Source organism: Tursiops truncatus, chromosome 2 (genome assembly GCF_011762595.2).
Source record: "Tursiops truncatus isolate mTurTru1 chromosome 2, mTurTru1.mat.Y, whole genome shotgun sequence".
Taxonomy (NCBI): domain Eukaryota; kingdom Metazoa; phylum Chordata; class Mammalia; order Artiodactyla; family Delphinidae; genus Tursiops; species Tursiops truncatus.
In genome coordinates, this window is record NC_047035.1 from 85,594,941 (window position 1) to 85,622,347 (window position 27,407).

The following is a 27,407-nucleotide window of genomic DNA, read 5'->3' on the forward strand; positions in this document are numbered from 1 at the left end:
AACCATGTGATCACTTTTTTGTGTGTGTCAAAAAGGGGCATATATGGTTCAACTTAAATAACTGACCGGGTTAACAGGTGGTATATCTAGGTTAAGAGGCATATAAAAGTTCATTATGCTGCCTTAGAACTTTTTTGTGGGTTTGAAAAATTCTTAAACTGTGTGTGTGTGTGCACATGAATTATCAGAAAGAAATTTGCTCTATTATTTTATTTATATTATATATTATTCCATTTTTGTCTTTAAATTCCAAAAGTCTAATGTAATATTGAGAAAAATCTCATAAAGACCTTCCTTTATGTTTGACAGTATGCAACATTTTCAATTTTATGATTAAAATTGGATTAATATCTCATCATTTCTCTTACTCTGTTAGTATCCTATCCTCAGAGATTCATCTTGTACATTTCCTGCCCCAGACCTGAAATCAGCACTTCTTCACTGGAGGATTTTTTACAAAGGTCTGTTTTAAGCTTTAAAGAGATTACTCTGGCTAAGAAGTGGAGAACAGATGCCATAAATAGGAGGGGGATGTGGGTGCTAGGAAGAGATGACCATTTAGCAGGCTACTGTCAACTGAGCCAGCATGGTAACAGTGGAGGTGATAAGAAGTGGCAGGATTTGGACATAATTTGTAGAGCCAACAGAACTTACTGAGAGATTAGATGAAAGCTGTGAAAGTAAAGAAAGAATAAAAGAGTAATTTATATTTCTGTCCCAAGCCACTGGGTAAATGGTGGTGCCATTTACTGAGATGGAAAGCAGTGAATGTGAGGATTGGGATATTGAAAGTTTTATGGTGTTTAGGGAGGAATAGCGAATATAGATACAAATTTGAGAGTCATCAGCATATTGATATTAATGGGTATTATTTAAAGCCATATGACTAGATGATATCATGTAAGGAGAGTGGGTAACGAGGGCTAAGGCTTAGGGCACTCCAACATTTAGATGGAAAGAAGAGATGGACTCAGCAGAAAAACAAAACAAAACAAGGAGTGGCCAGTGAGGGAGGAAACAGGTGTGTGGTGTTCTAGATACCAAGTGAAGAAACCACCTCAACAAGGAGATGGTCAAATGCTATCAATTATAAACTTATAGTTATTTTTGATTATTTGATTTCACCCAGACTGTAAGCTCCACGAGGCTGGTATGTGTCTGATCTTGCTCATCGCTGTATCTAACCAATGCCTTATGTCTAAGAATGCCATATTGTGATTTATATGAAATAAATATTTGGTCATTTAGAGGATCAAAAATACATTTCTCATATATATTTGGTCTTTGTCCACAGTTCCTGACTCACAGCTCCCAAAACCCTTGAAATTTTCTGAGAGATAAGAGCAGTGGGAGCATTTTTTGTTATAGTATTTGATCTCTACTCCTCAGTTCCTGAAATCACTTCAGAGCCATAAAGGTGAAATGGGTGTCTTGTTATTCATAACAAACCCTTTTCTACCACAACTGGGTTTATGTTAATAAGGTGACTTTTGGAAAGCACCTAAGGATGGAGGCTGGTCACCAGAGGAACCAACCATGTGATTAGAGGGTTGGAACTTTCAGTCCTACACCCCTGGCCTCCAGGGGAGGGAAGAGGGGTTGGAGGTTGAATCAATTACCAGTGGTCAATGATTTAATCAATCATCCCTATATAATGAAGCCTCCATAAAAACCCAAAAGGATGGGATTCAGAGACCTTCCAGGTTGGTGAACATGTGGAGGTACTGAGAGTGGTGCCCTTGGAGAGGGCATGGAAGCTCCACACCCTTTCCTCATACCTTGTTACATGCAGTTCTTCCATCTGGCTGCTTGAGTTATATCCTTTGTAATTAACTGGTAATCTAGGGGGAAAACTGGCTTCCCAAGGCCTATGAGCCACTCTAGCAAGTTAATCAAACCCAAGGACGGGGTCATGGCAACCTCCAATTTATAGCCAGTCAGTCAGAAGTACACATGACAACTAGGACTTGTAATTGGTATCTAAAGTGGAAGGTAGTCTTGTGGGAATGAGTCCTTAACCTGTGAAATCTGATGCTATTTATCTCTGGGTAGATGGTGTCAGAATTGAGTTAAATTTTAGGAATCCAGCTGGCGTCAGAGAATTGCTTGGTGGTGTGGGAAAAAAATATTGGAATTGTGGGTGCAGAACCCTTAAATAGTACTCTAAAAAGTTCGAGAATAAATGTTTATTTGTACTAATACTTGCTGAAAGATTCACATGAACCTACCTTTTGTTTAAGTCCCCCCCCCAAAAAAAAATAATAGATGTAGAAAAGGAAACTAAAAAGCTAAAAGTAATTGGGAAAGGCATAGTTATAAAACCTTGGAATTTTTATTTTGGTCCTATTTTTGTTGACATAAGTTATCGATGTTACAGCTTAAATCTTCCCAAATTGTCAGAGGTAGAGGGCTTTAGAAAACACAAAGGATGAAAGGAAGATGGACTGAAACCCTGCACATGAGGATTGAAACCCTGCACCTGAGAACTGAAACAGCAGACCTTGGACCTCTTTCTAACTCTGGAAATTGAGGTTCTCATAGGTTCCCACAGAGTGACATGTTTCTTTCCTGAAAGGTGGAGTCCCTATCCACGAGGCAGCATCTGCTCTGTTGTGTGGAGTACTCAGACAGCTACTGCTAAATGCTCTGCCTGTACTGCGTGGCAATAGGCATGGTCCTAAACAGTTTTTATTGTCAGATGATGGAATTCTTTTCTTACATTTATCATAGTATTGTATGTCTTAGAAAATGTAGCATATGCCATTGGTCCAAAAATAAGAAACAGTTTGTTACTATGATGCTGATAACTTGAGACCAGCAGCAGGAAGCAGAAGGATGGAGGGCACATAACAAAAGAAATAGAAGGAAAGCTTAAAGCACTGAAGGCACCCTACTGGGAACAAATGGTCAGATGATTAGAGCTCTGAGGATACCTTGAAGAGCAAAACATTTCTAATGTAGCAGAATAATTTTCTAATTCAGGACCACGGTTGCTCTAAATCCTAAACTTCAACAGACTGGGATAGCAGAAATAAGACAACTCAAGGCCTTTTTTTTTTGGTAACTGAATTCATCATATCACATTTGGCTAAAATAAATAATAAGACTGGAAAACTCAATTCAGTTACTCATTCAAATAGATTTCAGAATATAAATCATTAACCTTATAAATCAAATATACATATACACATATATGTATGTATGTGTAAATAAATAAATAAAACTTGTGGTCCTCATCCTTTTTTATAGCCCAATACTACTGAGGATTAAAACATTTTCACTTTCCAATCAGAACAGGAGCTCACTGTGCAGTAATTCTCAAACTGAAAAGGAAGCAGAGCAAAATCCGAAAAAAGCTTCCAGATGATTCTGACACTTCCCTCTAGGAAGACATGATCCATATCTCTCCACTGATAATCACTGGAAATCTAGTATATATATGACTCCTTTAATTCTTCTATTTAATAATGTATTCTTAGAAAATACAAACTTATCTAAAGAGTCCAGGTTTCTCAAATTCGGGTAACGTGCACCCTCAGGGGATGCAGCCATATGCCAGAGAGAGTTTAAAGTCAGTTGATAAATGTGGCACAGCTTCCTGGAGAATTTTACTCAGAGTTAGACATTTAATATAATATTTTATAATACAATGAACACAAAGAAGTTAGAAAGCAAAATTCACAGGAACCTTTATGATAAATCAAGAGAATACAAAGAAATTGGGGACTTATGGCTGACACTTTAAGACTGTTCCCAGACCTCTTGAGAACATGCTCATACTTTGCTGCAATAGGAGAAATTGCTGAAATAGTGTGAGAAACACTAGAAGCATAACATCATCAGGAAGGTGAATCTTCCTTGAACGGAAGTAGAGAAAGGGAGGAGGTTGGGGGAAGGAGACTGGTGGGGGGGATGTCGCGGGGGGGGGGGGGGAAGAAAAGAGGAGGGAGGACCTGAGGAAGATCTGGACGGATAACAATGCAATATTACTTTTTATGTGGCTACTGTTGTTGATTATTTGTGTCAATTTCCCTTCTGATTGCACTTACGAATAAGAGGTAGTTGTTTTTCTTAATCTTAATTCTAATGGGATATATAATAAAATGCTTTTTCTAAAACATTCAAGACAAAAAAACGTACATAAAAATCAGGTACTATGTCTGGGTAATGAGATTCTGAATTATTCAGACTTTCTATTTTCTGTAATTTCCAAATTTGTATTATGATATGTATTACTTTTAATAACAAGAAAAAAATTAACAAAAATGTGTTATCTAAAATAAATTAATTGTATACATAAGCATGTGTAGTCCCAAAAATGTGTGATGCAATAATCCCACCACCTGGAACATCCTTATTCTTTTTTTTTTAAATACATCTTTATTAGAGTACAATTGCTTCACAATGCTGTTAGTTTGTTGTACAACAAAGTGAATCAGCTACATGCATACATATATCCCCATATCCCCTCCCTCGAGCCTCCCTCCCACCCTCCCTATCCCACCCCTCTAGGTCATTGCAAAGCCCCAAGCTGATCTCCCTGTGCTATGCGGCTGCTTCCCACTAGTTATCTATTTTACATTTGGTAGTGTATATATGTCAATGCTACTCTCACTTCACCCCAGCTTCCCCCTCACCCCTGTGTCCTCAAGTCCATTCTCTATGTCTACATCTTTATTCCTGCTCTGCCACTGGGTTCATTAGTACCTTTTTTTTTTTTTTAAGATTTCATACATATGCATTAGCATCTGGTATTTGTTTTTCTTTTTCTGACTCACTTAACTCTGTATGACAGGTCCATCCACACCACTACAAATAGCTCAATTTTGTTTCGTTTTATGGCTGAGTAATATTCCATTGTATATATGTGCCACATCTTCTTTATCCATTCATCTGTCAATGGGACATTTAGGTTGCTTCCATGTCCTGGTTATTGTAAACAGTGCCACAATGAACACTGTGGTACACATCTCTTTTTGAATTATGGTTTTCTCAGGGTATATGCCCAGTAGTGGGATTGCTGGGTCATATGGTAGCTCTATTTTTAGTTTTTTAAGGAACCTCCATACTATTCTCCATAGTGGTTGTATCAATTTACATTCCCACCAACAGTGCAGGAGGGTTCCCTTTTCACCACATCCTTTCCAGCATTTATCGTTTCTAGATTTTTTGATAATGGCCATTCTGACCGGTGTGAGGTGATATCTCATTGTAGTTTTGATTTGTATTTCTCTAATAATTAGTGATGTTGAGCATCTTTTCATGTGCCTCTTGGCCATCTGTATGTCTTCTTTGGTGAAATGTCTATTTAGGTCTTCTGCCCATTTTTTTTTTTTTTCTTTTTTTTTTGATACTGCTCTCCTACACTGACTGGGGTTGGCCATGTGACCTACTTTGGCCAACGCCGCCCATATTTTAATAGTTTGTTTTTTTGATATTGAGCTCTATGAGCTGTTCGTATATTTTGGAGATTAATCCTTTGTCCCTTGATTTGTTTGCAAATATTTTCCCCAATTCTGAGGGTTGTCTTCTCGTCTTGTTTATGGTTCCCTTTGCTGTGCAAAAGCTTTTAAATTTAATTAGGTCCATCTGTTTATTTTTGTTTTTAGTTTTATTACTCTAGGAGGTGGATCAAAAAAGATCTTGCTGTGGTTTATGTCAAAGGGTGTTTTTCCTATGTTTTCCTCTAAGAGTTTTATAGTGTCTGGTCTTACATTTAGGTCTTTAGTCCATTTGGAGTTTATTTTTGTGTATGGTGTTAGGTAGTGTTCTAAGTTCATTCTTCTACAGGTAGCTGTCCAGTTTTCCCAGAACCACTTATTGAAGAGGCTGTCTTTTCTCCACTGTATGTTCGTGCCTCCTTTGTCATAGATTAGTTGACCATAGGTGTGTGGGTTTATCTCTGGGCTTTCTATCCTGTACCATTGATCTATATTTCTGTTTTTGTGCCAGTACCATACTGTCTTGATTACTGTAGCTTTGCAGTATAGTTTGAATTTGGGAGCCTGATTACTCTAGCTCTGTTTTTCTTTCTCAAGATTGCTTTGGCTATTTGGGGGCTTTTGTGTTTCCATACGAACTGTAAAACATTTTGTTCTTGTTCTGTGAAGAATGCCATTCATAGTTTGATAGAGGTTGCACTGAATCTGTAGATTGCTTTGGGTAGCATAGTCATTTTCACAGTATTGATTCTTCCAATCCAAGAACATGGTCTGTTTCTCCATCTGTTTATGTCATCTTTGATTTCTTTCATCAGTGTTTTATAGTTTTCTGAGTACAAGTCTTCACCTCCTTAGGTAGGTTTATTCCTAGGTATTTTATTCTTTTTGTTGCAATGGTAAATGGGATTGTTTCCTTAATTTCTCTTTCTGATCTTTCATTATTAGTGTATAGAAATGCCACAGATTTCCGTGTATTAATTTTGCATCCTTACCAAATTCATTGATTTGGTTCTACTAGTTTTAGTAGTTCTAGTAGTTTTCTGGTGGCATCTTTAGGATTTTCTATGTATAGTATCATGTCATCTGCAAACAGTGACAGTTTTACTTCTTCTTTTCTAATTTGTATTCCTTTTATTTCTTTTTCTTCTCTGATTGCCATGGCTAAGACTTCCAAAACTGTGTTAAGTAAGAGTGGCAAGAGTGGACATCCTTGTCCTGTTCCTGATCTTAGTGGAAATGCTTTCAGTTTTTCACCATGTAGTATGACGTTTGATGTGGGTTTGTCATATATGGCCTTTATTATGTTGAGGTAGGTTCCCTCTATGCCCACTTTCTGGAGAGTTTTTATCATAAATCAGCGTTGAATTTTGTCAAAAGCTTTTTCTGCATCTTTGAGATGATCATATGGTTTCTATTCCTTAATCTGTTAATATGGTGTATCACATTAATCGATTTGTGTATATTGAAGAATCTGTGCCATCCCTGGGATAAATCCCACTTGGTCATGGTGTATGATCCTTTTATTATGTTTTTTGCTAGTATTTTGTTCAGGATTTTTGCATCTATGTTCATTGGTGATATTGGTCTATAATATTCTTTTTTTGTGATATCTTTTTCTGATTTTGGTACCAGGGTGATGGTGCCCTCATAGAATGAATTTGGGAGTGGTCCTCCCTTTGCAATTTTTTGGAAGAGTCTGAAAAGGATTGGTTTTAGCTCTTCTCTAAATATTTGATAGAATTCGCCTGTGAAGCCATCTGGTCCTGGACTTTTGTTTGTTGGAAGATTTCTAACTACGGTTTCAATTTCATTACTTGTGATAGGTCTGTTTATATTTTCTAATTCTTCCTGGTTCAGTCTTAGAAAATTGTACCTTTCCCAAATTTGTCCATTTTTTCCAGGTTGTCCATTTTATTGGCATTGAGTTGCTTGTAGTAGTCTCCTAGGATATTTTGTATTTCTGCAATGTCTGTTGTAACTTCTCCTTTTTCATTTCTAATTTTATTGACTTGAGTCCTCTCCCTCTTTTTCTTGATGAGTCTGGCTAATGGTTTATCAATTTTGTTTATCTTCTCAAAGAACCAGCTTTTAGTTTTATTGATATTTACTATTGTTTTCTTTGTTTCTATTTCATTTATTTCTGCTCTGATCTTTATGATTTCTTTCCTTCTACTGACTCTGGGTTTTCTTTGTTCTTCTTTCTCTAGTTGCTTTAGGTGTAGGGTTAGATTGTTTATTTGAGATTTTTCTTGTTTCTTGAGGTGAGATTGAATTGCTATAAACTTCCTTCTTAGAACTGCTTTTGCTGCATCCCATAGGTTTTGGGTCATTGTGTTTTCATTGTCATTTGTTTCTATGTATTTTTTTATTTCTTCTTTGATTTCTTCAGTGATCTCTTGGTTATTCAGTAGTGCACTGTTTAGCCTCCATGTATTCATGTCTTTTACAGTTTTTTCCTGTAATTGATTTCCAATCTCATAGTGTTGTGGTCAGAAAAGATGCTTGATACAATTTCAATTTTCTTAAATGTTCCAAGGCTTGATTTGTGACCCAAGATGTGATCTATCCTGGAGAATGATCCATGTGCACTTGAGAAGAAACTGTATTCTGCCACTTTCGGGTAGAATGTTCTATAAATATCAATTAAATCTATCTGGTCTGTTGTGTCATTTAAAGCTTTGTTTCCTTATTTATTTTCTGTTTGGATGATATGTCCATTGGTTTAAGTGGGGTGTTAAAAGTCCCCTACTATTATTGTGCTACTGTCGATTTCCCCTTTCATGGTTGTTAGCATTTGCCTTATGTACTGAGGTGCTCCTATGCTGGGTGCATAAACATTTATAATTGTTATATCTTCTTATTGGATTGATCCCTTGATCATTATGTAGTGTCCTTCCTTATCTCTTATAACAGTCTTTATTTTAAAGTCTATTTTATCTGATACGAGTATTGCTACTCCAGTTTTCTTTTGATTTCCATTTGCATGCAGTATCTTTTTCCATCCCTTCACTTTCAGTCTGTATGCGTCCCTAGGTTTGAAGTGGGTCTCCTGTAGACTGCATATATATGGGTCTTGTTTTTGTATCCATTCAGCCAGTCTGTGTGTTTTGGTTGGGGCATTTAATCCATTTACATTCAAGGTTATTATCAATATGTATGCTCCTTTACCATTTTCTTAATTGTTTTGGTGTGTTTTTGTGGGTCTTTTTCTTCCCTTGTGTTTCCTGCCTAGAGAAATTTCTTTAGCATTTGCTGTAAAGCTCGTTTGGTGGTGGTGAATTCTCTTAGTTTTTGCTTGTCTGAAAAGCTTTTGATTTCTCTGTCGAATCTGAATGAGATCCTTGCTGGGTAGAGTAATCTTTTTTTTTTTTGCGTACGCGGGCCTCTCACTGTTGTGGCCTCTCCCGTTGCAGAGCACAGGCTCCGGACGCGCAGGCTCAGCGGCCATGGCTCATGGGCCCAGCCGCTCCATGGCATGTGGGATCTTCCCGGACCGGGGCACGAACCCGTGTCCCCTGTATCGGCAGGCCGACTCTCAACAACTGCACCACTAGGGAAGCCCCTAGAGTAATCTTGATTGTAGGTTTTTCTCTTTCATGACTTTAAGTATATCCTGCCACTCCCTCCTGGCCTGCAGAGTTTCTGCTGAAAAATCAGCTGATAACCTTATGGGGATTCCTTTGTATGTTACTTTTTATTTCTCCCTTTGCTGCTTTTAATATTTTTTCTTTGAATTTAATTTTTGTTATTTTGATTAATATCTATCTTGGTGTGTTTCTCCTGGGGTTTATTCTCTGTGTTTCCTGGACTGGGTGACTATTTCCTTTCCCATGTTAGGGAAATTTTCCACTATAATTTCTTCAAACATTTTCTCAGACCCTTTCTTTTTCTGTTCTTCTGGGACCCCTATAATTTGACTGTTGGTGTGTTTAGTGTTCTCCCAGAGGTCTCTGCGATTGTCTTCAATTCTTTTCATTCTTTTTTCTTTATTCTGTTCCTCAGCAGTTATTTCCACCACTTTGTCTTCCAGCTCACTTATTCTTTCTTCTGCCACAGTTATTCTGTTATTGACTCCTTCTAGTGTATTTTTCATCTCAAGTTATTGTGCTGTTCATCACTGTTTGTTTGTTCTTTAGTTCTTCTAGATCTTTGTTAAACATTTCTTGTATTTTCTCAGTCCATGCCTCCATTCTATTTCTAAGATTCTGGATCATCTTTACTATCATTACTCTGAATTGATTTTCAGGTAGATTGCCTATTTCCTCTTCATTTATTTGGTCTTGTAGGTTTTTACCTGCTCCTTCATCTGTGATATGTTTTTTTGCTGTCTCTCTCTTTTTTTTTTTTTGATGGTTGGGATTGTGTTCCTCTCCTACTGGTTGTTTGGCCTGAGGCTTCCAACAGTGGAGTTTGTAGGCTGTTGGGTAGACCTGGGTCTCGGTGCCGAGATGAGGACCACCGGGAGACCTCCGATGAACAGTCCTTGGGGTTTGAGGTTCTCTGTTAGTCCAGTGGTTTGGACTCGGAGCTCCCACCACAGGAGCTTTGGCTCGATGGCCCCCAGCTCATGAACCAAGATCCCACAAGCCGCATGGGGTGGCAAAAAAAAATAAAATAAAATAACGAAGAGTAAAAAATAAAATTAGACTAGGAAACTAACAGATATGTTAGAAAGACTATAAAAAAATAAAAATATAGATGAAACAACAACCAGAAGGTAAAACAGAACCACAATAACTTAAAAAAAAAGGTGGAAAAAGCCTTAGCTGTGGTGGGCAGGGCCTAGGGAGGGGTGGGGTGTGGGCAGTGGGTGGGGCCTATGCTTAGGACCCACAGGGCTGGAAAAGGCCCTGGGGGGTGTGGGGCTTAGGCTCAATGGAACAGAAGGGGTCCAGGCGTGCCTCTGGTCTCAGAGGGTGTGAGACCCGGCCTGGGAGCCCAGCAGGCTTTGTGGGCCCTAGTGGGTGAGGCAAACACCCTCTGCTCCTCTCCCACTCCTGCTCCTCCGGTCCTGGAGGGCCCCTCCCGCCTGCCTCTCCTGTTCTTCCCCAGGAGGGCCTCCCTCCTATGCCCCCAGGACCCACGTGGCCTGGAGGGTTCTTTGGAGGGCAGGGGACCTGACCTGGGAGCTCAGCAGGTTTCCCAGGCTTGAGTGGGCAGGGCAATACCCTTATTCTTTATAGCAATCATTCATCTGACACAGACATAATGCCTTAGGGAAGCACCCCTCCTCTTATCCTTAGCACAAATGCAATCAATAGCTTTATCATATTTATCTCCACATGAAATCCCAGTTTGCCCTTTCAAAGAAAATGCAGGCAAAGTCCAGTCTTTGAAAAACAAGAACTATTTGCAATGTGATATTGAGGACTGAGAAGCCTGATTCCTTCTCAGTTAATAAATGGTAAATTAATGGATCAATAAAGCACTTAACCAGTAGAGCACAATGACAATGCTGGCTTTGCTGATCCAAAGATAGACTATTTACGGCAAAAGAAACTGCCTCACTTCAGTGATAAGTAGATGCAATAGAGGAAAAGAAATGCACAGGCTCTAGATTTCTCTCCTCTTCTGGGGGTTTTTTAGCAGCATTGGTAGAGGGGAAAAAAAATTACATTGCACGCATCCTTTGGAGAACAGAACCAAAAAAAGAAAGATCAAATAAAGAGAATCAGTTGAAGAAACTTCAGAGTTTTAGGCTGTTTTCACCACTTATAAGATACTAGGATGACTCAGGAGTGCCCCTTGGTCGGCTACCCCAGGGGACCTGAGGCAGTGTGAGGCAGCATGGTTGCTCAGCCACTGTGCTGCCTGATACCAATGTCATTTCTTCCAGGTGCTCATCAGCCCACAAGGTAAACTGGCAATGTCTAAGCTTCTCGATGCCTCCTAAAAAGCTCAATGAAAAAGGTAAGCAACATTTCCTTTTTGCCATAACAGGACAAAGCATCATAAAGGAAATAGAAGTTCTATTAACATAGAAGTAACGTTGAGTACAATACAAGAATGAAGAAAAATGCGATAATTATAAGCAAACGCAGTGTGTCACTGAGGTACATGTAAAACCACTTTCATTTACATGATGCTTTACAATTTACAAAACATTCTCACAATTACCTCATTAAAATCTTAACAACACTGTGGGGTAGGCATTTTCACCATTTCACAGAAGAAAACAGGTTTAGAAAGGCCATACAAATGGTGTGTAGCAAAGCACCAACTGAAACAGCTCTTTTAAGTGCCATTTCCACCATGTTAGAGTTACAGCCAGTCAGCAGGTGTTGAGCTGCACCCCACAGGCCTGCAAGCCCTGTATTTGCCAAGCCTCAAGACTGAAGAAAGAGCCAAGAGACAGTGACAGAGACATCAGTGGTTTATTGGAAAGGGAACCTTACATGTCCGCAGCAAAAGGGTCCTGGAGCAACACCCACCGGTGCATGGCAGCAATCTTCACTACTAGGGGAAGAAGGAGGCTACCACTGATAGGGGAAATTGATGTCAGCTTGGCTCATCAGTTACCAGAGAAACCAGCAAATGGGGCACGTCCCTCACAGCCCCTCAGATTAATGACCATCACAAGGGCTGATGTTTCCCTTTAATAAACTAGCAGGTGGAGCTGTTCTGGCCTAAGAACTAGAATCACAAGCTGGGCCAGGGGGCAAGGCCATCCATGTGAGCAGGGTGTAGATGAAGCAGGGACTGGTCGAGCAGGGGATGTACAGAGAGCAAGAGAACAGCCATCTTGAGTGGTCTGACCATATACCAGGCAAGGCAAAAACAGTATAAAGTTGAAATTATCCTTGAAAGCTTCTTAAGATGCCCATAAATAAAGTACAGGATAGTAGTTGTACTAGATGCAAAATAGCTAGATTTTTTTCTCCAGCATTGGGAGAGACTTCTATTTCTTCAGATTAATGTGAATGAAGCTACCTACATTTAAGGGTTATATTGTACCCCCAAAATTACTGTCCTTTTAAACATTAGAATCATAGTCAGTGCAGCCTGATTGCTGTGAATGAGAAAAAGACTGAGGGAACAACAGATTCACAAAGGCACACAGGGCATGGCTGAGCCAAAGGGCAAGCAGAATCACAGACACGTTAAAATTGTTCCATCTCCTGCATATGCAGTTGAATTTAAGTGAGTCAAGTAAACATGGATGTTCTGTGACTCTACTGTATTCTATATAGTTATATCAAATACCCATTCATTGACTCAGACATACACTGAATGCCTACTACGCTGGGTGCTAGGAGTGCAAGAGTGAACAAAACAGTTTTGTCTTCAGAGAGTTTGCATTTAACAGAAGCAATAATCAGATTAAGCAGATTTCATTCAATTTGGCAAACTTTTATTAAATGCCTATCATTGTGCTAACTTCTTGAGAAAACTGAGATAAATGTGCAAGGTACTGGCTCTAATGGAATTTATCTAGTAAAGAGAGAAAACAAAGTACCGCTATAAAAGTTTAGCATAAGAAATGACTCCTGTCTGAAAGGAATCAGAGGAGACTGTGGCATCTGAGTCGGGCCTTCAATTTCATAAGACAAGCAGCGTTATGAAACACAGGCATACCAGGCAGGACAAGCTGGAAGAAGTGCTAGGAGTCCAATTTGACTGCACTGAGGGGTACTTATGGAACACATAAGTACAACTGAGAATGAAAGGAGATAATTAAAAGAGGGGAAGCAAGAATTCATCCACTTCTCTCCATCTCCACTGCTTATATCCAAGTCAAGACGATCATCATTCCTTGCCTAGGAAGATGCTATCTCCCAGCCTCCCTTGCAGTTAGAATTGAACCAATGTGAATGGGTTCTGGTCACAGGGGTATATGCCCAAGTGTTTAGATCACTTCCAGGCCTGGTCTGAAACCCCTAAACCATCATCCATACTTGCTCTTCCCTTTCCTGATGACTGTAAAGGCCGTGGATTAAAGACAGCAGTGTCAGAATATGGGTGGAGCCTGGATGTTCAAGATACCACTTGAGAGTTGCCCAGGAGAGAGCCCAACTTAACTACGCTGTTTTGTGAGCAAAAAATAAACCTTTGTGGTGTTAAGACACTGGTTTTTAAAACATTTCTCTCGGGCTTCCCTGGTGGCACAGTGGTTGAGAGTCCGCCTGCCAATGCAGGGGACACGGGTTCGTGCCTCGGTCTGGGAAGATCCCATATGCCGTGGAGCAGCTGGGCCCGTGAGCCATGGCCGCTGAGCCTGCGCGTCCAGAGTCTGTGCTCCGCAACGGGAGAGGCCACAGCAGTGAGAGGCCCGCGCACCGCGAAAAACAAAAAAAACAAAAAAAACAAAAAAAAACATTTCTCTCTTTCTAAGGCATAGCTCAGCCTCTCTCAATACCTTCCTAAGTAGTCTCTAATTCTCTGCCTCATCTGAACACACACAACTACAAAAGCAATCCTCTTCAAACACAAATTGGATCACCATGCTCCTGTTCATTAGACTCCAAGGCTTCCTGTTGCACTAGAATAAAATCAAACTCCTTAACAAAGCTGACAAGGCCCTGTATCACCTTGGCCTCTGCCTTACTTTCCAATCTTGTCTCAAACCACTTTCTCCCCTCATTTGCTACATTCTAGCCACTTGTCTTCTTTCCGTTCCTTTCTCACATCAGAGCCTATGCTCATGTTCTTCCTTTTGCTTGTAACCTTCTTTCTCTTGTCTTTGCTCTCCACATGGCCAATACAGTCCCATTTTTTAGGGCTCAGCTGAAAGGGCAGCTTAAGCGAGAGAGACCTTCCCTCACATTTTATTTTATGGGATGTTCCCCCTTGTTACTCTAGCTCAACCTCTTGTTTGTTTGCTTCACAAGCAGCCCATCTGTGCCTTCCGAAAATTTTAACTTTGTCATTATTAGAGTCAGGGGATCCTAAAATGGCTCTAAGTCCCCCAAAGCAAGAGGCAAGCCTGCTAAATTTTGATGTAATCTCTGTATAAATAGTCCCATTCCTAAACCTGGAAAGTATATTAACAAGATTAATGACATTTAGTTGGCTTTGGATTTCCTCACGCATATCCTCTGATTTTAGCAATGCTGTGTCAGTGTGTGAACTGGCTGATATACACATTTTAGTTTCAGGCTCACCAATGGTGTGTATATTTATGGGTTTCATTAGTCTTCTCAATTTGCTAAATGATGCTTAACATAATCTGACACTCTAATAAAGATACCTTTTTTTGTTCTTATGTCAGGATCATGTGATCCTATTAGTTACTGACAATAATTTCTGATAATTTTTCATATAACTTTTTAGTTCTTCCCTGAAATTTTATTAGCCACTCATGTTAGTATTTACTTAACAGTGCCTGCTGTGTTTGTGGCCACCTCTCTAAGGAAGCATGTTGGTAAACTAGAAAGAGCTTGGGCCTTTTTGAATGAGTCAGAAATGGGTTCAGATACCACCTCTAGCACCACTAGTTTTCCCAGGCAACATGTCTAAATTAAGTTTTTGTAAGAGAGGGATAATACTACTACCCAGGTGTTATTGTGACAACGCTGTGTATCATTACTGTGATAATAATGTGTAAAGGTACCAAGGATTCTTCTTTATCTAATCTGATGCTGCTATCTTAGTTTCCCATTAACTAGTAACAGTGTCACCTACAGGAGGAGTCCTGTGGTGGAATTCAAGGTTGATAATATTTTCCTAGGCACCCCTCAGAAATATCTCCCTTTCTCAAAACACTTTATGAGGATTTATTTAAATTATAAGGTGGCAACAATAAGATCGAATGTTTTAATCACTATCTACATTTCTGAGAATGTTGACCCAGCACTTTTTTTTAACTTTTAATTTGAAATAATTATAGATTCATAGGAAATTGTAAAAATAGTGCAAAGAAGTCTCCTTTACCCAGTTTGCCTCAACAGTAACATCTTAAGTAACTAGAGTACAATGTCAAAAACAGGAAAATGACATTGCTACAACCCAGACAGTTTATCAAATTTCACCAGTTTTACATGTACTTGTGTGTGTATAGTTCTATACAATTTTATCACCAGAGAAGATTCATGGCCCAGCACTCGTCTCTTATGGTTGATATACTCTTTCAAAATTTAATAACAAAAACAATCCACAGGTTCTATACCTGAGGATTCAACCAACTAGATCAAAAATATTAAAAATCCAGGAAGTTCCAAAAAGCAAAACTTACCAGCAACTATTTACATAGCATTTACACTATATTAGGTATTATAAGTAATGTAGAGATTACTTAAAGTATGCGAGAGAATGTGCATAAGTTATATACAAATATTATGTCATTTTATATAAGGGACTTGAGAACCCATGGTCCCCAGGGGTCCTGGAACCAATCCCCTGCAGATATTGAGGGCTGACTGTATTCATAATAAGATATCTGCTTTAATCTTGACTATAATTCTAACATCTTCACCTTAGTTTAACAGACAGAAAACAGAATTTATGCACTCATGAGAGCTGATTTTTCTTATATTTCCTGAGTAGGAGATTATTAGGCAAAGTAAGATGCAATTCCATCTTCCTAACATTTGTTGAAAATTTAGGTGCCAGGCACAGTGCCAGGGTAGTATGGAATAAAAAAAACAAAATAAGACATGTCTGTACCCCCAGGATTTAAAAGCCAGTAGGTAAGACAGACATACATAAATACTAAGTATAAACTTGGATGTAATTTCCCAAAACACCATAAAGCTTTCCAAAAGCAAGTGTCAGCCTTTATTCAACCTGAGACATGCATAAAAGATTCCCGGTAGAGAGCAAACAGCTCTCCTCTCTAGGTCTGCACATGCTGTCAGAGTGAGCACTAGCAGGTTACTGGTAATGTGCTGGCCATATGCAACTTGTTAAGATAATGTTCTCTGGCAAGAAACTATGATGTTTAAGGATTCACAAACACAGACATTCACAGTGAAAGCGGCTTTGGAAAACAGCATCATTTAACACTTTGATTATAAAATATATTTACTTTGGTCTTGCCTCAGAATATATAAAGTTGGAGACATACTGTTATTTGACCTTTGACAACACTAGGGAAGCAGTCACACTAAGTACTGGTATGCTTGCTGTTGGAGGAGGTTTGTTGTTGTTGTTAACTACACTGGTTGTTCCATAAAGAATTTAAAATTCTAAAAGAACAGTAATTAAAGTCATATTCAGAATTCCAAACTGTAAAATTAACCATCAGTTCACAAGAACATTCAGATTCAAAGTAGAGGGGACTTCCCTGGTGGCGCAGTGGTTAAGACTGTGCTCCCAATGCAGAGGGTCCAGGTTTGATCCCTGGTCAGGGAACTAGATCCCACATGAATGCTACAACTAAGAGTTCACATGCCGCAACTAAGGAGACCGCATGCCGCAACTAAGACCCGACGCAACCACATAAATAAAATAAAAATTATAACAAACAACGTAGAGTAATTTTTCTCAAAATGAAGACTGCAGCAGAGCATTGTGAGGAAAGCAAGAGACAGAAACTGCAAAGGTCAGACTTTTTGGAACCTGACATCACATTGATACTAGTCATCAGAATACACTCGTCACGCCAACATCTTTTTCCCAATTATCATTCTCCCATCTACCTGTCCTCTGCTCCCACTCACTGCTTACGGAAAATCAGAGAGCAAAAAAGAAGCAGATTATTTATAGAATCTGTGAAACAATGAAAATGTTATGCCTGCTCTCTCTCTTCCTAAAATAGGGAAATTACTATATTTTGTTTTGTTATCAGGTGACAGAAACACAGAGATTCCCCTTAGAGAATGTTCAACTGAAAAACCTGAGAACAATACTTTGTTAATTTAAATTAAATTAATTATAGGTCTAAGTTTCAAACTTTAGCTGGTGAACATTAGTCTTCTTTAGATTGTAGGCATAACTAAGCAGAGAATGTAATTAAAATTTTTTTTGCTATGTAAACTTTAATATTCACATGCAAACTTTGTCAACCAAAAAATTATTAGCACCCAAGATGAGAAAGTTCCTAGCTCCTAGCTCCTCCTGAATCTAGGCTTACAAGTAAAATTTCATTATTTTATTGCAAGTAACATGAACTCCTGCATTTTAGAAAACCCATATAAAATATAAATGAGAACATATTCCAAAGTGACTCATATACAATGTATTTCCTCCATTTGTTAGCCTATACAGTTTATAACTCAAATAGCCATATAGAAAAGAATAACACAGGCTCACCTACTTAAGGTCTCTAAGGACCCAAGGCTGTATGTTGCCTCTCTGCTTTATATTCTGTATATATTATACAAAAGCTACATTTTCACAAAGAACTAGTTATTATATGCAAAAAAGTTCACTGTGCTGTAGACAATCTTTTAGTCTTTTGACAGTGACAACACTTTAGAATATGAAACTTTCATTAACAGGCAGTAAAGCCTATATGTTGTCCTTTGTAGATAAAAATGATATACTAATATATATTTTATTATTATTATTATTATTAATCAATGTGTGCTTTGCATTTATATTTTCAGTGGTAGTGATTATCTCGCATTAAGCTCTGACCAAGTTCCCCCTGAGAGCAACAGAATCTTCTGAAATCTAGCTGGTTGGGGTTAGGGATGCAATTTGTGGTAATCCTAGTCACCCTTGTAAGGCCTTATTAACTGATGCTCTGAGGAAATGTTTCACTCACCACAGACAAAACGGAGCCAGTAATCTTCACTGACTGCTGTCCCATAGCATATTAACATACAATATGCAGCCCTCAAGCCCTTGACAGACACATTACCTAGCTGGACATTTCCTTCTGGTCAATAAATTAGCTATAGGATTTTCATAATTTGAACTATCAGCAATTCTATACACCAGAAGAACCACAGCAGGAACAGTTAAAATGTTACATGATGAACAAACCTAAAACTCTAATGAAGTATGTTCGTCCAGAAGGGAGGAAACACACACACGTGCGCTCACGTGTGGACGTGGACCCTGTCATCATCAGTCAATTTAACCACATTTCTCAGGATGTATTAAAATAGTATTATTCTAGGGACTTCCCATACTCATTTATAGCACCCTCAACAGTACAATGAGTGAAGAAAGACTAAATGAGAGAGAATTAACCCACAGAACTCACAAAGATGATTACCTGGTAGTCTGGTTTTGTAAAATAATCCAAAGAGGAGATGTGGTCCAGAAAGATGCTGAATTCTGGAGGGAGATGTTTCAACATAAGCCTGTGGTCATACCTCTCCTTAATAGAGCCCACTTGTTCCTGGGAAGTAAAGAGAAAAGGAACCGAAGTCAATTTCTCTTGGCAGCTACACATTAAGAGCCTCTCAGTAACAGTCTCAAGGGTATGTACTACAGAATGAGACAGTGGGTAATTAAGCATAAAGCAAGAACTGAGCTCTTACTAATAGCTAACAGCCTAATGCACACTGCTTTAAGGCAGCAGGGGGAGGGGACTGTAGTGCAGAACCAAAGGGGTAACACAGTTCTGCATCAGTGAACACACAGCTCCCCAAAAGAAAGAGCTGACCTTAAATCTGGTCTACTTTTCTTTATCAACACATGCATTTATAGTTTTCAAATTGAACAATATGTGACAATTAAAAACTAAAAGCCTAATTGACTTATAAAAAAGAAAAAAGAGAACTAGTAAAAATAAAACCTAAGAGGGAGGGCTAGAAGTCAAATCAGAAATGACAATTGTACTTAAATTTGTATCTATTCTCCATGTACATTAAAAAAGTCATAACATTAATTACATCTCTAATATCAGCACATAGAAAGAAAAATATACATATTGGGATACAGTGAAAATGTTTGTAACTTTTAATTCTTATGCATAAGTATAATCTCAACAAAAACGCCTACCCAGAAATTTTTACTCCTTCCCCCACCAAAACTAACATTTCCATTTCTTTTTTTAAAGGCTTTATTTTTTTTTTAATATTTATTTATTTGGCTGTGCCGGGTCTCAGTTGTGGCATGCGGGATCTTTAGTTGCAGCATGCAGGCTCTTAGCTGTGGCATGTGGGATCTAGTTCCCTGACCAGGGATCGAACCCGGGCCCCCTGAATTGGGAGCATGGAGTCTCTTTGTTTTTTTTTTTTTTTCTGCGGTATGCAGGCCTCTCACTGTTGTGGCCTCTCCCGTTGCGGAGCACAGGCTCCGGACGCGCAGGCTCAGCGGCCACAGCTCACAGGCCTAGCCGCTCTGCGGCATGTGGGATCTTCCTGGACCGGGGCACGAACCCACGTCCCCTGCATCGGCAGGCGGACTCTCAACCACTGCGCCACCAGGGAAGCCCCGGGAGCATGGAGTCTTAACCACTGAACCACCAGGGAAGTCCTAACATTTCCATTTCCAAAATTACCTTGTCCTTTATTTTTCTCCAAGGCAGCTGACCAACCACAAATTCCACCAACATGTAGAATAAGGACCAAAGGTCATCATGTCTTCCCATTTCCTTCATAAGCAAAAGAGAATTCAGTCACATTACATTACCACTCCTTGTGAGTACATTACATTGTCTAAGGCCTAACTATTGTGTTTCATTTCCTATAAAACTATCTGGTAGGTATATCTATGTACCTGTATAGCTATACAGCAATCTACATGACACAACAGATATACTGAAAAACTTTTGATACAAAGAATATCCCAAAACCCAGAAATGCTGGAAATAATTAAGAGCCCATTAATTAATAAATGAGTTCACTAATTAGTAAAGGAAAGTGGTTGCCAAGGGCTTTGAGGAAAGGGGAAAGGGGAATTAGTGTTTAGTGGGTGCAGAGTTTCAGTGTTGCAAAATGAAAAAGTTCTAGAAATCTGTTGCACAATAATATGAATATACTTAACACTACTGAATTGTATACCTAAAAATGGTTAAGGTGGTAAATTTAATGTTATGTGGGTGTTTGGTTTTTGGTTTTTTTTTTTGCAGTACGCGGGCCTCTCACTGTTGTGGCCTCTCCCGTTGTGGAGCACAGCTCGGGACGTGCAGGCCCAGCAGCCGTGGCTCACGGGCCCAGCCGCTCCGCGGCACGTGGGATCTTCCCGGACTGGGGCACGAACCTGTGTCCCCTGCATCAGCAGGCGGACTCTCAATGACTGCGCCACCAGGGAAGCCCTGTTATGTGTTTCTTACTACAATAATTAAAAAAAAAAAAAAAAAAAGCAAAGGAAATCTTAAGAGCCAAAATTAAAAGAAAGCTGGAAACATGAGAAGCAACCTAATACTGAAGCTCTGGCTTTGGCTATTTTGGGGGCATTTGTCATAGGTTTACCAACATGGGTTTTATCAATCATGAAGGGGACAGGATTTGTAACTTCCCCACCTCTACCCTCAACATATAGCTAGGACCCTCAAAGGACTATCTTTAGTGCAGATAAAGTGAGTGGTTAAAAAAAATTTGCCCTGAGAATCTGTTACCATAGGACTACCCCTCACTCAGATCTGGGGTTTAAATTTATATTGTTTGTGTGGTCCAGGAAACCAGGCCCAGAAATTAAGTGTTTTCTGGGTGATCCTGTCCTACAGTAATGACAGATACAAATGAAAATCCTCTCAAGATACACTTAAATTCAGACCTCATTGAATTCCTAGAGATAAAGCCCCACCAAATATAAGTTCATTACTTGAAATTATAAAATATATTAGAAAGCAAGCTACCATAAACTAACGGCAAGAAAAACTATAAAGAGCAGAATTAGATATCCAAGAATTTCAGAATGGAATTATAAGATATAGAATATGAAATAAGATATTTAAAATGTTTAAAAAATAGAATCAAAGTCACAAGAAAGGAAGCATATTCTCTCCCCCCAAATAAAAAGACCAATTAGATTTATAAAAGGACTAAAAAGAACATTTAGAAATAAAAAGCACAAATATGTAATTAGAAACTGAATGGCTAGGGAATTCCCTGGCAGTCCAGAGGTTAGGTGCTTTCACTGCCAAGGGCCTGGGTTCAATCCCCCGTCGGGGAACTGAGATCCCACAAGCTGCGTGGCATGGCCAATACACCACCACCACCACCACCACCACCAAAAACCCACACTCAATGGACAAGGTTAAAAGCTGATCAAGCACACCAGAAAAAAAGAATTAATGAACTGGAAGACAGATCTGAAGAAATTATCTAGAATGCAAAAAAGAGACCAAAAGAGAAAACCTGAGAGTGAACTTAAAAGGCATGGAAGACGTAACAAGAAAGTTTAATATGCATCAATTTGGAGATATGAAAATAAAGGTACAGAGAGAAAGGAAAAGAGGCAACATTTAAACAAGCAATGTCTGAGAATCTTCCAGAATAGATGAAAGATGTGAATGTTCAGGAAGCAAAACAAATCTCAAAACAAAGTAAATATAAAGAAATCCACACCAAGGCACATGCAGGACACCAAAGACAGAGAAGATATCAAAAGTAGTCAAGAAAAAAAGGACAAATTAAATACAAAGTAACAATAATACATGAACAAAGATCTCAGTAGCAACCATAGAACCAGAAGAAAGTAAAATAATTTCTTCAAAGTACTGACATAAAACAAATATTAACAAAGGATTAAAATGAAGGAAAACAATGAGATGAAGTAAACAGAGTTCATCAAGTATTTTGAAAAGTCCTTGTATTGTTTGGGAATTATTTACATTAAAAGTTTAAGATTCTCTAAATAAACTTGATTTTACTTAAAAAAAAAAAAGTTTAAGATTTAGGTACCCAAAAAATAGAAATGCAGTGTATTAAGTTTAGAAATTATCCAATCATGGTCGCAGAGTATGGAAGAAAGAAGTATATTTTAGAATTACCTGGGAATTCTTTTTAAATTAGACAAGACACTCTCAAGGTTCCACTAGCTGCACTCCTGTGTCACCACATACACTGACAATCACTGTTGTGAAGCTGTGTTACTGTGTAAAGCATTCTACTCCTCAGGTGTGTTGGGAGCAGAAATGAAGGGCAAGAACCACTGCTATACACTATCAAATTTCTCTACCAAGAATAATAAGCAGGTTAACAGAGCAACTGATAGAGCACTCTATGCTGGAAAGGCTTTTAGAAGAAATCTCTACTCTTCAAACTAAAAAAAAAATATATATATATATAAAATCTCTTTCTAGCAGCTATTTTGAAAATGTTTATATAGCTATTATGATCTCTGAAAATGTTTATGCTTATCTCAAAAAGAATGTCCTATTCCAAAGATTCCAATGTGGACATATTCTTTAATAGAATTAATTAGAAAGCATAGTACTTCTAAACTTTCGCAAGAATCTATCTGGAGGATGCGTACCTCTTTTCAAGGTAGAATAATTAACTAAATACCATAAAATAAAACAACACTGAATCAAACCAAATGAGTTAAAATGCTCAGCAGAGTGCTACACACTGATAAAAATACTTTTCCTATTTTCAATTTATAATCACATCCTAAGAAACCAAATTAACTAAAGCATAGCATATAAAACTACAGCATTCTCTTCCTATTACATTTAGCATTGGTCAAGTTATTATTATTTTTTAAATTTATTTATTTTTGGCTGCGTTGGGTCTTCATTGCTGTGTGTGGGCTTTCTCTAGTTGCGGTGAGCGGCGGCTACTCTTCGTTTAGGTGTGCAGGCTTCTCACTGCAGTGGCTTCTCCTGTTGCAGAGCACAGGCTCTAGGCACGTGGGTTTCAGTAGTTGTGGCGCATGGGCTCAGTAGTTGTGGCTCGCGGGCTCTAGAGTGCAGGCTCAGTAGTTGTGGCACACAGGCTTAGTTGCTCCGCGGCATGTGGGATCTTCCCAGACCAGGGCTCAAACCCATGACCCCTGCATTGGCAGTAGGATTCTTAACCACTGCGCCACCAGGGAAGTCCTGGTCAAGTTTTTATTAAAGCAGTTTTGGCTTCACAGAACAAGAATAAGGTAACAAAAGACCAAGAAAAGATTTCTATTTATTTAATCAAGGAATCACTTGTTATATTTCTCAACTCTGTCCAAACAAGTTCAACAGTTGAGAATCCATAAAGTACCCACCTTTCCTATTCATAACTAAGGTTCAGGATGAGGAAAAAAAAATTTAGAGCAAAACAAAAGGATCAAAGTTAAAAAAAGAGAGAGAGAAATTTTTTTAATTTAACTCAAGAGGAGAGGTATAATGTACTAAGATGAAAAAAAAATTTTAAGTTGTTATATTTTAGATCTTCATGAAAACAAGTTTGATGGAGAGGGGAATATCACAGATTAGATGTATATTACAGATAAAATGACCTCCTTCATTAGGTATTGATAGTATGAATTCCCAAATAACTTCTTGAAATAGAACACAGATATTTTCTTTCTTCAAAATTCTATAGTAAATTTAATACTTATATCTAATTAAGGACACAAGATTCTCCATAGACATATATATAATTAGCCATTATATTTTCTGCCAAATTAAATTTTATTTTCTATGCAGCTGCACACATCTATTATCTATCCACTATGCATCATACCATGCATTAGTATTTCTAACACCTTTCCTTCTGCTCCCAAGCACTTTCCACACCTCTGTACTCTAATGTAAAGAAGTCAATCTGATTCAAGCATCAGCATGCTTATACAGCCATGAATCTAGTTCAGATACCTACCCTGTTCCGATGAGCATTGATTGATGCGTAACGAACTGTCCCTCGAAAGCCTGCCACAGCTCGAGGCTACAAAACCAAGCAAAGAATAGTAACTGAGCTTTAAATAGCATAAGATTCAGCACACTTAAGCCCATGAAGTAGAAGGGAGAAACGTGTATTACTGTGAAGAAAACACTACTTAAATTTCTAACACTTTTAATAATTGTGAAATTATAAAAATTAGAGAGAATATCTCTAAATCGTATGTTTAAAACATATTAGTTATCAATGAGTCCCATTTTAGTTATCGATGAATCCCATTTTTTCTACCATTTTAAAATAAAGTAGGATTTATGACAAATAAACTCTGTATATTAGAAAACATAAAAGCTTTCATGACAAGCATCATAGTATATACATTAATATTCAGGCTCTGGTTACAAATAAGTATATTAAGACCATGCGGTCTAAGTAAAATAAGATGCCAACATCTTTGTGTCTTGGCTATATCATTCAAACTCAATTCAAAGATGGTGGCAACTTGTACCTCTCCCTGCACATGTAATTCACATATTCATAAACTTAAATTATTGGGTACTATTACCCCAAGAGTTCCCTTAATGCCCTTTATAGTCAATCCCCTTGACTCCCAGTTTCTGGCTGGCAACCTCTGATTTCTGTCCTTCCTTAGAACTTAGAATTGTCTAGTGTTTTAGGTTTAACTATTCTAATTACTGTGTAATGGTATCTCACTGTGGTTTTAATTTGCATTTCGCTAATAACTAAAGATGTTCAGAATTTGTTCATGTACTTATTTGCCATCTGTAGTATCTATTCTTTAAAGAAATGCCTATCCAAATCTTTTGCTTATTTTTATAGGTTTGTTTTTTTATTATTGAGTTTTGAGAATTGCTTATAGATTCTGGATATAAAGTCCTCTGTAAGATGTGTGTTTTGCAAATATTTTATTCCAGTCTGTGATTTGACTTTTCATTTGCTTAACAGTGTGTTTTCAAAATGCAGAAGTGTTTACTTTTGATGAATTTTTAATTCTTTTATTTTTGTACCACATGAATGTATTTCCAAAACTTATGTTTAAAAACATCTTTAAAGAAAAAGAAAATAAAAAGTGAGAGTGGTTAGTAACCTAAGAGCATGTTTTATTAAAATAAATACCTAGAAGCCAAAGCAATCTTGAGAAAAAAGAACAAAGCTGAAGGTATCATATTCCCTGACTTAAGACTATACTACAAAGCTACAGTAATCAAAACAGCATGGTACTGGCACAAAAAATAGACACATAGATCAATCGAACAGTATAGAGAGCCCAGAAATAAACCCACACAATTACAGTCAATTAATCTATGACAAAGGAGGCAAGAATATAAATGGAGAAAAGATAGTCTCTTCAATAAGTGGTCTGGGAAAACTGGACAGCTACATGTAAAAGAATGAAATTAGAACATTGTCTCACACCATATATAAAAATAAACTCAATATGGATTAAAGACTTAAATATAAGACCAGAAATCATAAATTACTTAGAAGAAAACATAAGCAGACACTGACATATATCATAGCAATTTCTTAGATCTGTCAGGCAAAGGAAACAAAAGCAAAAGTAAACAAATTGGACCTAATTAAACTTAAAAGCTTTTGCACAGCAAAGGAAACCACTGAAAAAATGAAAAGACAACCTACTGAATGGGAGAAAATATTCACAGATGATATGACCAATAGAGGTTAATATCCAAAATATATAAACAGCTCATTCAACTCAGTATCAAAAAAAAAAACCCCGATTAAAAAATAGGCAGAAAACCTGAATAGATATTTTTCCAGAGAAGACATATAGATGGCCAAGAAGCACATGAAAAGACACTCAACACTGCTAATCATCAGGGAAATCCAAATCAAAACCACACCTGTTAGAATGGCTATCATCAAAAAGAACACATATAATAAATGTTGGTGAGGACAGGGAAGAAAGGGAACCCTCATACACTGTTAGTGGGAATGTAAATTGATGCAGCCACTATGAAAAATAGTCTGGAGATTCCAAAAAAAACTAAAAATAGCTCATAGACAATATGATCTAGAAATTCCACTCCTGGGTATATATCCAAAGAAAATGAAAACACTAATTCAAAAAGATACATGCACCTCAATGTTCATAGCAGCATTATTTACAATAGCCAAGATATAGAAGCACTCTAAGTGTCCATCAACTTATGAATAGATAAGGAAGATGTCACACACACACACACACACACACACACACACACACACACACTGGAATATTACTCAGCCTTAAAAAGAATAAAATTTTACCACTTGCAACAACATGATGAACCTGAAGGGTATTATGCTTAGTGAAATAAATCATATAGAGAACGACAAATACTGTATGTTATCACTTATATGTGGAATCTAAAAAAACGAAACAAACAAATGAATATAAAAAACTGAAACAGGGGGCTTCCCTGGTGGCACAGTGGTTGAGAGTCCACCTGCCGATGCAGGGGACACGGGTTCGTGCCCCAGTCCAGGAAGATCCTACATGCTGTGGAGCGGCTAGGCCCGTGAGCCATGGCCTCTGAGCTTGCGCGTCCGGAACCTGTGCTCCGCGACGGGAGAGGCCACAACAGTGAGAGGCCCGCGTACCGCAAAAAAAAAAAAAAAAAACTGAAACAGACTTACAGACAAAGAGAATAAACTGTGGTTACCACTGGGGAGAAAAATGGGGAGGGGGTAAGACAGGGGTAGGTGATTAAGAGATACAAATTACTATATATAAAATAAATAAGCTAAAAGGAAGTATCATATAGTGCAGGGAATAGAGCCAATATTTTATAATAACTATGTAATAAAGAACTATGTAATAAAACCCTCAATGGAAATAAGAAAATAGATGAAATTCTGGAATGGTAACATTTAAAATTTTTTCTTAAGTAGGACACTATAGCCCTAGGCACTGGAAGTTTCAGCTGAATGGTTAAGAAGGAAGCAGCAAGAGAAAACATGGCATTCCAAGAGCTTAGACACAAAGGGCCAATGTAAGATGCCAGCTCAAGGGCTAAAGAAACTGAGGCATCCTCTAAACCAGGAGGGAAAACATGAACATGCAGATTCAAATCACTAAGTAAAGAGAAGTTCAACTCCAAAACTGTATGGACCAAAGTACTGCAAATATATATACAGAGACACACGCTACTCCTTTTTTTTTTTTTTCTTTTTTTTGCAGTACGCAGGCCTCTCACTGTTGTGGCCTCTCCCATTGCGGAGCACAGGCTCCGGACGCGCAGGCTCAGCGGCCATGGCTCACGGGCCCAGCTGCTCCGCAGCATGTGGGATCTTCCCAGACCTGGGCACGAACCCGTGTCCCCTGCATTGGCAGGCGGACTCTCAA

General features: G+C 38.3%; 1 protein-coding gene across 7 annotated transcripts in view; it reads right to left on the minus strand.

Annotated features, from left to right (window-relative positions):
• Positions 1-27,407, minus strand: part of TTBK2 (tau tubulin kinase 2) — a 144,936-nt gene that overhangs the window by 34,066 nt on the left and 83,463 nt on the right. For all 7 annotated transcript variants that reach the window (XM_019935369.3, XM_073800833.1, XM_073800834.1 and 4 more), the window contains 3 exons: positions 24,020-24,085; positions 19,777-19,869; positions 18,544-18,669 (listed from right to left, as the gene is read on the minus strand). In XM_019935369.3, coding sequence (XP_019790928.1) covers positions 18,544-18,669; positions 19,777-19,869; positions 24,020-24,085 — 285 coding nt within the window. The remainder of the gene's footprint in view (positions 1-18,543; positions 18,670-19,776; positions 19,870-24,019; positions 24,086-27,407) is intronic.